The 9,837-nt window shown below is 55.3% G+C and overlaps 1 protein-coding gene across 3 annotated transcripts in view; it reads right to left on the reverse strand.

Annotated features, from left to right (window-relative positions):
- PRKD2 (protein kinase D2) overlaps positions 1-7,292 on the reverse strand; it is a 32,699-nt gene extending 25,407 nt beyond the window's left edge. Inside the window, exons 1-4 of one of the 3 annotated variants that reach the window (XM_061172848.1) lie at positions 7,147-7,292; positions 6,258-6,678; positions 3,920-4,058; positions 147-278 (exon numbers count right to left, since the gene is read on the reverse strand). In XM_061172848.1, the coding sequence (XP_061028831.1) occupies positions 147-278; positions 3,920-4,058; positions 6,258-6,497 (511 nt within the window). In that variant the 5' untranslated portion in view covers positions 6,498-6,678; positions 7,147-7,292. Of the gene's footprint in view, positions 1-146; positions 279-3,919; positions 4,059-6,257 lie in introns of all 3 variants that reach the window. The other 2 variants (XM_061172847.1, XM_061172846.1) reach the window with 2 other exon arrangements.
- Between the last annotated feature and the right edge of the window lie 2,545 nt (positions 7,293-9,837).

Raw genomic sequence — 9,837 nt, forward strand, 5'->3', positions numbered from 1 at the left:
CCCCCAAGCCCTGCCTCTGGGCCCTCACCTCTCCCTCCGAACCCCACCTCTTAGGCCCCACCTCCTGGCCCTGAGCTCCATCCCGGCCCCGCCCTCACGCCCACACCCTACCTCTTGGCCCCGCCTCCAGCCCCTCCGCCTCTCACCGTCACACTTGAGGCCCTGGCGCACTAGGCCGAAGAGCATCTCTCCGCAGTGGTCGCAGAAGGCAGGCGCTCGGTAGGAGTGCACCGTGAGGGCGTGCGGGCGGATCTGGAAGTCCTCGAAGGTGGCCGAAGCTGCAGGCAGCAGGGAGGAGCGGATGGTTGAGTCGGGACCAGCGGTGGCCATTTCAGCCTCCGCATTCCCAGGTTTCACACAGTCCTCTCAACTGCAATGTCTGATCTTTCCTTCAATCATTTACTCGCATCCTACATTTCATTCGACCTGGGTTCAAATCCCAGCTCCACCATTGGCCAAAACACCTATGTACCTATGCCAGGGACCGGGGAGGGGGAATGGGGAATTGTTTAATGGGCACAGAGTTCCAGCTTTGCAAGATGAAAACAGTTCTGGAGGTTGGTTACACAACATTGTGAATGTAATTAACACTACTGAACACTAGACTTAGAATATGGTTAAGATGGTAATTTTATGTTGCATATATTTCATCACAATTTTAAAAAACTTAATTAAAAAAACACAGATAGGGCTTCTCTGGTGGCACAGTGGTTAAGAATTCGCCTGCCAAAAAAAAAAAAAAAAAGACAAAAGACCTGAAAAAGGTAAGGGTCTGGACCATGCAGGTATCTAGGGAAGAACATGCCCAGTATCATAATAGTATCGCCTTATAGTTCTTTTCTTAGAAAATTTATTTTGATGAATGTTCCGCTTACACTTTTTTATTTCTATTTTTTAAAATTAATTAATTTATTTTAATTTTTGGCTGCGTTGGGTCTTCATTGCTGCGCACGGGCTTTCTCTAGTTGCGGCGAGCAGGGGCTACTCTTCGTTGCAGTGCGCGGGCTTCTCATTGCGGTGACTTCTCTTTTTGCGGAGCACCGGCTTTAGGCCCGCGGGCTCAATAGTTGTGGCTCGAGGGCTCAGTTGCTCTGCAGCATGTGGGATCTTCCCGGACCAGGGCTCGAAGCCGTGTCCCCTGCATTGGCAGGCGGATTCTTAACCACTGCACCATCAGGGAAGTCCCTATGGTTCTTTTTTATGGGTTAAATGGATATATGGAAAGCTTTTTTTTTTGGCCGCGCCACGCGGCTTATGGGATTTTAGTTTCCCTACCAGGGATCGAAACCGGGCCCTCAGCAGTGAGAGCACGGAGTCCTAACCACTGAACCGCCAGGGACTTCCCGGAAAGCTCTTAAAACAGTACCTGGCTCAGAGAAAATGCTCAATAAATGTTAGCTATTATTTGTTTTTAATTTTTATTTATTTATTTATGGCTGTGGTGGGTCTTCGTTTCTGTGCGAGGGCTTTCTCTAGTTGCGGCAAGCGGGGGCCACTCTTCATCGCGGTGCGTGGGCCTCTCACTATCGCGGCCTCTCTTGTTGCGGAGCACAGGCTCCAGACGCGCAGGCTCAGTAATTGTGGCTCACGGGCCTAGTTGCTCCGCGGCATGTGGGATCTTCTCAGACCAGGGCTCGAACCCGTGTCCCCTGCATTGGCAGGCAGATTCTCAACCACTGCGCCACCAGGGAAGCCCAGCTATTATTTTAAAGTTTCATTTTTGGACTAAATCTTGTTCCTCTCCCCACCCCCATCCCCCCCCCCAATTTCTGTCTAATATTAAGCTATTTTTCTTACTATTATGCAATGGAGAGGGGACTCTGTTCTATGTGCCAAGCACTGTTTACACGCGCAGGATAAAGCTCTGAACAAGAGAGTTTCACCACTCTCAGAGATCTGACATTCTTTTGAGGAGAAGGAAAAGATACATAAAACAAACAAACAAACAAGGACATTTCTGACAATGGAGGAAATGGCATTTAAGCTGAGATCCAAATAACAAGAAGGTGCTAGCTATGAGAAGACAGGACAGGGTCGGGGGTGGGGGAGAAGGACAGCAAGTGCAAAGGCCCTGAGGTGGGAGGGAGCTTGATTTCTTTAAGGGACAGAGGGCAGACAAGATGGTTGGAACAAAGAAAGTAAGAAGGACAGTGTTAAGAGATGAATTTGGGGAATTGGCAGGGCCCAGGTCATGGACAGCCTTGAGACCACGTTGAGGAGTTTGCATTTTGTTCCGAGGGTAATGCAGAGTCAGGGGAGGATTCTGAGCAGTGGAGTGTCATGAGCTGACTTAGGTGCTACTGCAATAGTCTAGGCAGGAGGTGATGGTGGCTTGGATCAGTGGAGGGAGTAAAGAAATAGATTCAGGATGGGTGAGACCAGTAGGTTTGAGGATGGACCAAGTGAAGGGGTGAGAGAAAAAGAGGAGCCAGGGATGGCCCAAAGTTTGGGGCATGAGCACCTGGGTGAATGGTGATACCCTTCACCAAGCTGGAGAAGACTGTGGGAAGAGCAGGTTTAGAAGGGCGAAATCAAGATTTCTGTCTTGGACAGGCTGTATCTGAGAGGCCTGGAGCTGCCGAGTAAAAGTGTCAGGGAGACAGCTGCACGAACAAGACTTGGGTTTGGGGAGAGACCAGGATGAAGATAAAAATCCAAGGGTGGCAAGCCTATATGAGGGACGTAAATCCAAACTTCTTCTTTTTTTAATGATTTATGCTCTTTATTTATTTATTTATTTTTAATTTATTTTTTGGCTGCGTTGGGTCTTCGTTGCTGTGCGTGGGCTTCCTCTAGTTGAGGCGAGAGGGGGCTACTCTTTGTTGCGGTGCGCGGGCTTCTCATTGCGGTGGCTTCCTTGTTGTGGAGCACGGGCTCTAGGCGCCCAGGTTTCAGTAGTTGCGGCACGTGGGCTCAGTAGTTGTGGCTCACAGGCTCTAGAGTGCAGGCTCAGCAGTTGTGACGCACTGCGGCATGTGGGATCTTCCCGGACCAGGGATCGAACCGGTGTCCCCTGCATTGGCAGGAGGATTCTTAACCACTGCGCCACCAGGGAAGTCCCATTAATCCAAACTTCTAACTGTCATCCATCCATCCATCCAACAAATTTTACGGAGCATTGCAGTACTCCGGGTGGGGGTGGGGGGCAGGGGAGGACATACAGCCATGAGTAAGGTACCTCCCACCCCCCTACACCACCCTCCTGAAGGAACCAAGGGCTAAAGAGTCCTCTAAGTGCTGAGAGCTTGCCCATCCATCAAATGGGAATGGCCAGTGGGTGGACTAGATTCTGGCTGAAAATACAGGTACCCGGGTTTCATCTCACGCCGCAGAGTCTGATTTAATTTAGCATTTCACTGGGAGGAGGCACAGGCAGCAAAACATTTTTAACTTTACATCAAAGTGTAACGTAGGTCTAGGAAAGGACATATCAGAAATGCACAGCTCAATGAATTGTCAAACTGTACATGCCCATGTCACCAGCATCCTGATGGATAAATGGAAGTTTAAACCATTGTGTCCCCCCACCGAACTCCAGCTGCCAAAAAGGTACCCACTCTCTTGGCTTCTAACAAAATAGCGTAATTGTCTTTGTGCTTCGTAAATGGAATGATACAATATGTAGTCTGATGTCTAGCTTCTGTCCCTCAGCATTAGGTGTGTGAGATTCATCCGCGTTGCCGTGGATGGTTTATGTTCAGTGCTGTGCGAATTCCACAATGTGCAGGCACCACACCTACCCATTCCGTAGCGGTAGTTTGTAAAAAGCTCCCGCGGTGATTCTAATTTGCAGCCAAGGCTTAGAACCGCTGGTCCCTAACTTTAAGAACTAAGTTTCTGGGCCCACCTCCCCTCCCCCTCCTCCGGATGCCCCGCCCCCGCTCGAGGCTGCGCCCCTAGGCCTGCCTCGGCCTCTCACCCGACAGTACCACCTCCACCAGGTCGCCCTCCTGGATGTCTCCGGCGGAGCGCACCAACTGCAGGAGGTTGGCCGACGTGGGGTCATGTTTGAAGAGCAGGATCTTGTCGTAAAGGCCATAGAAGCCACACTCGGGGAACTGAGGGGCGGGAGAGGGAGGTGGTGACGGAAAAGCTCAAAGCAGCGGTCTGGAACCCTCCCAGGGCAGGGCCGGCTGTTTCCCCCGGAAACTCAGAGACCCCGCAGCCCCTCGCTTCCTGCCCGCTCCCTCCCAAGCCCAGCTCGAGCTGAGCTGGGCAGGGTGCCAGGGCCCCAGGTGTGCTGGGAGAGAGCGCTGGTCAGAGTTTGGGAGAGTGGCTCTGGGAGCGTGGGCACCTAGAATCTTCTGGAGATGGAGGGGGGTAGGGCTGAGTGAGTACCCCTTCCCTTATCTCCCCACCACCTCCCGCTCCCCCTCACCCCCAGCTTCCTTCCTGGATCTATTGTTGTCCCTGTTACCTGGCTCCAGGCCCAGCACTGGGGCTGGGCGATCTGGAAGGAGGGGATTTAGGACTCCTAGTTTGGGGGGGGAGGGGGGTGCGGAAAGGCTAGGGCTCAAGGGAGCTGGAAACTGGCACGGTGTCCCCCACCCAATGCCTCAAGGACCCAGGTGTCCCGGTCCCCAGCTTGGGGAGGCGGGGCAGGAAATGAAACCTGGTAGAACAGAAAGTGAAACCGCCCAGGTGGAGCCACTGGAAGGAAGGAAAGGGGCCCTACCACACCTGGACTGGGTTTGGGGGGGGGCAGAAAATAAAACTGCGGTGAGGCCTGAGGGGGTAGGCTGAGGACTTGAGCATCGGATAAAGAATTTCACCCAGGGGACAATCTGCCCTCTCCCCAGCCTGTTTTCCCAAGGAGCAGGCTGAGTGCGAGCTGGGCCTGCTAGTTTTGGGGTTTGGGGTAGGTGGCAAAGGAAGCTCTATCTGTTCTTGTTGCTGGGAGAGGGTCCACAGGTGGCCAGGACTGCCAGGGTCCTGACTGCCTTGGAGGTCTTTCTCTAAGCTTCAGTTTCCTTGTCTGTAAAATGGGGGAGTTGGCCCAGTTCCTAACGTTTTGTCTGCAGCCCAAAGAATTCATTCCCAGGAATCTAAGAAGATTCTACAATTTGGGTATTTTGGGATTCCAGCATGCTCACATTATAGGATTATACATTCTAGATTCCAACAAATTATCATGATAAGTTTTAGGATTTTAATAACCTAGATTAGTAGTAGTCTAATATTTTAAAGTTCTAGGAATCTGCCAAACTAGGATTCTAATATTTGAATATCTTAGCATGAAAGGATTTCAATGACCCAGCATTCCAGAATTCTAACATTTTTATGCTCTAGGAGTCTAACAACGATGGAATCAAATATTCCAACATTTTAATGTTTTAGTATTTCAACAACCTCGGGTTCTAATGTTTGAACACTTTAATATCAGAGGAGTTCAGTTACCTAGCAGTTGCATATTCCAACAATTTAGAATTCTAACATTTTAACACTTTTACAGTCCAAAATTCCAACAATAGAGTAGCCCACTATTCCAATTTTTTTTTTATTCTAACTTTTAACATTCTAGAATCCAAGCATTGCGTCCCACCTGATTTCCCCTTGCCGTGCTCCCCCAGGCCCCAACCCCAGTGACCCTGGTGTCCAAAGTGAAGAGTGGGGTGGGATTGGGGAAGGTTCGTTTCAACAGACTAGCATCAGAACTGGGGGGGGGGGGAGACACTGATCAGGAGAGGGGACACAGACCTCAGAGCCTCTGGGGATTGTGAAGAGGCGCACCTGCCCCTCCACACACACTCAAGCCTGGGGGAGGGCAGAGATTGGACTCTGAGACCTCACTTGCCCCTGGCAGCTACTGCAGGCACCCGCACCCACACATGTCACTTGATCGCCATGGCCAGCCTGGCTTCAATTTCTACTGTTTCCACCAAATGGGAGGCCGGGGATAGGCCTGGACAGGGAGGTCCCCCGACATCTGTTGCTCCCACCTGCCCCTTCCTCTCGGCTCCTACACCTCACCGGTCCCTCCCTTCCTCCATGCTGTCTGCAGCAAACAACAACACTCAGGGACATGCAATTTGGGGAGGCCTCTGGGGCACCCCACCCGTGACCAGGCCTCTCTCAAAGGAGTAGTGGGGTGAGGAGGCAACTGGGGGCCAATGCTCCACCCCCACCCCTCAGTCGCCCAAGGCTTATCCCCCTTCTCTCCCTCTTCCTTATACTGGGCTGGAGATCGCCTCTGCCAGCGCCTCCCCCCTCTTCCAGACCTCTCCTCAAGCTAGATGGGGGGAACCCTGTGCCCTCACCTTCTGGTCAACGATGGAGCAAGCCAGCTGCTTCACGTGGGCCAGATCGGAGGCGGTGGGCAACAGCACGAACTCGCGGGTCAGCCCGATCTGGATGTGGAAGGACACCCCCGAGCCCGGCGCCGGGACATGGGGCAGAAGCGGTGGCGGCGCTTGCAGTTCCAAGCTGCCAGAGGGCGGAGGAGACCCCGGCCCGGGAGAGCCCGGGAGCCCGGCGGGATGGGAGGGGGCGGCGGCCATAGGGCGAGGCCCGGGACCCGCCGCCCGGCGCCCACCCGGGATCCGGCTGCAGGAGCCTGAGCAGGGAGGCTCAGGTCCCTGGATCCGAGGTATCTTGTTAGCTGGTGGTGGGAGCGCGGGGATCCCGGGGATCCGAGAAGAAAATCCTGGCAGGTTGAGGGAACTCGAGGATGGTGGGACCCTGGGAAGTTAGAGAAAAGGAATCTAGTGGATCAGACGCCCGCCCGGGGATTAAGGGATCACAGACGATCAGAAAGGAGAAATCTAATGGTTTGGGGGGCCCAGCGATTGGGAGATTCCAAGAAATAAAAAAAGAAAATCTAGTAGGCCGGGGTCACAGGGATCAGAAGAGCCCAGGATCCAAAGGCTCCCTGGAGAAAGAAGGGATTGGAAAGGGAGCAGGTGGGGCCAAGAATCCAGTGGCTCTAAGAGGAGGATCCATATAAGAAGGGAGCTCGAGGGATTCACCAGATCTTGGGGTGGAGAGCAGGAGTCTCTGAGTCGGGGATCGAATGGATCCCAGGGATCCGACGGCGGGCCTGGGAATGGGCAGAGGGATTCCGAGGGCTGGGGTGCTAAGGCGGGAATCTCACGGGTCTCGGAAGTTGGAGAAAAATTCGGTCGGGGGCCGCGGAGAAGGGGGTGTTACCGGCGGCAGTGGGGTGGCGGGGGGTGGGAGGGAAGGGAGGGTCGTCCGGCGCCGGGCGCCGATGGCTCTTTTTCCCACTCCAAAGTTTAATTCGGCGGCTGCGGCCCAGGAGGAAGTGTCCGGAGTGACAGTTCAGTCGGCCAATCGGCGCCGGCCTCGGTGACGTCGAGCGGGCGGAGCCTGATGAGGGCCTGCGGGCGGAAGAGGAGGGCGGGCTTAGCGCCTCTGAGTTGGGGGTAGTACATCCCGCTCCCGGGTCTGGGGACCTGGGGTGGGAGATGCGGGGAAGGGAGGCGAGACTGATTCCTTCCCACCTCACACCCAAGTCTGGAAAGCTGACTTTTCCCTGAGCTGGAGAGGGAGGGGCAAGCCACCCTCACCCCCACCACAGGTCGCGAGGCCGGGGCTGAGGAGGCGTCTGGCCCTTTAAGGAAGGGGGCCGTTCTGCCTGGCCTGCATCCGGCGCCCACCGCTGGGGCAAGGGTGGGAGGCGGTGTCAGGTCTGGCCCGCTCTCCGGGCCGGGCCTGCCTCTTCCCAGGGCGTCACCACGCCCGCCCCCTCCCCCCACTCCCGAGCCCATTACACAGGTGGGAAGACCGAGACCTCCAGATGGGCAGGGGTCCTTGCCTCAGGTCTGTCTCCAGCGACCTTGGCCAAAGTGCCAGGAGCAAACTGCAGGGGCCAGGGCTGGGTTCCCCGTGCGCAAAGAGAGTCAGGCACAGGGCAGGTGGAGAAGGGGTGTAGTTTCCTTCCATCAGCTCCCCACTCCACCCCAGTGTTTAGGAGGGTGAAGAGCCAAAGAAAAGCCTGGGGGGTGCCTGGAAGGACCATAGCGACCAGGGAGGACCACACATCCACACCACTTCATAGAGGGAGAGCACATAGTTCTCCTGGGGAAGTGTGCACGTGCCTGTCTCTGTGTGACTTTAGGTTGGTGACCTCCCCCCTCTGAGCCTGTTTCTCTCTTAGATGGGACAATAATAGGACTGACCCCAGAGGGTCTTTGTGGGGATTAATGAGATAGTTTAAGGGTGCCTACAACACAGCAGAAGCTCAGTAATGGTGACCGTGGCTATAATGCGCTGAGATAAAGGGGTGGGCATCTCAGGCACTCAGGTGTTTGTGGGTGGGTTTGTTCATTTAGTCATTCAGCAAGTATGGATTGAGGCCCTACTATGTGCCAGGCCTGTCATAAAACACCTCTTCCAGGACCAATTCCAACTTGATTTCTTCTCCCCAGCTAATAATGAGTGGCTACCATTTAGTTTACGTACAGGAAGCTGAACCCTCAGAGAGGCAAAGTGACTTGTCCAAGATTGCCATGCGAGTAGCTACCACCCACTGGCTTCACTGAGGGGCCAAGGCCTGGCTGAGCCCCAGAGGCATCCCAATAGAGATGGGCCACCGGCACCTAGGCTCCCGACCAGCAGGGCTGGGTGGGGATGAGGAACTCATGATGAGCCCCCATTCCTGGTAAAGGGCTGTTGGGGGTAGCTGAGGTCGGCACAGTAGCGAATCTGTCACCACATCCGGGGGCTGGCTGGGGCTGGGGAAGGAAGTCTGAGGCTGGAGCGAAACCCTAAACCACCACCTGGGGAAGCTGCACAGAGCCCAGAGGGATGAGGGGGCAATGAGGCCGCATGGCACCCATAGCTGGGCTCCTGTCAGCCTCACCTGGTGGCCATCTGCCCACCTGTGCCCTTTGTCCAGACCGGCGGACGACCACCACAGTGAAATCCTAACATGAGTGTGCACTTCTCAGGCCTTCATCCTTCCTCAAGTGTTCATGGGGCCCTGACAGGAGCCAGGCCCTGTTCCGGGCACTGGGGTGCAGCCCTTGATAAGCCAGGAGGTGGGCATTACTGACAGGCTCACTTTCCAGGGGAGGCTGAGGCCCAGGGAGGTGCCAGGACTTGCCCAAGGACCCCTGGCTGGTAGGCAAAGAGGCCTCATAGCAAGTAGAGGGAGTCACAAGGGACTGGATACAAATTCTGATTTGTACCCTGCTGGGCCCTGAGCAAGCTCCTCGAGCCCCCGCCTCCATCTCTCGTCCTTTGTTAACACGTGCATAATGCTCCGCTCCCCACTTTTTGAGGTTGTGGGGACCTAGTGAAATGGCACGTGAAGAGCTCTGAGGGCACAGCCGACTACTGTGATTCAGCCACCGCAGAGAAGGGAGAAGGGAATGGACTCCTCCGGGCGCCTGCAGCGAGGGGTCAGGCACTTGCGTCTCCTCCTCTGGCAGCTCCCAGCAGGGCAGAGGCGTTCCGCGCGGGCACGTCCCAGGGTCTCTTCCTTCCCACTCCATGTAGGCCCAGGCGTGGGGCAGGGAGAGAAGGGGGGCGTTCAGTACTCTGGGTTAGCACTTTGGCCTCACTACCAACCATCACACGGGGGGCGGGGGGGATGAGGAGCTGAACCGTCACATCGCTTCATCTGCTAGTCAGGGCTCTGCTGTAGCCCCTGGGGAGGGAGCGCTTAGGGACAGAAAGGAGGGGCACAGGGAGATTCGGTCCTTGCCCCCACTTCCGTCCCTCCACCCACACCCCACCCAAGATCTGGGCCCCTCTCTCCACCCCCGCCCTACCACGAAACCCCAACCCATCACATCCCCTCGCCAAGCTCCACCCACCCCTGGCAGAGCCAGTTAGAGAGTCCCCGGTCCCCTCAATAGTCAGCACCGCCGCCCA

The sequence above is a fragment of the Eubalaena glacialis genome, chromosome 18 (genome assembly GCF_028564815.1).
Source record: "Eubalaena glacialis isolate mEubGla1 chromosome 18, mEubGla1.1.hap2.+ XY, whole genome shotgun sequence".
Lineage (NCBI taxonomy): Eukaryota > Metazoa > Chordata > Mammalia > Artiodactyla > Balaenidae > Eubalaena > Eubalaena glacialis.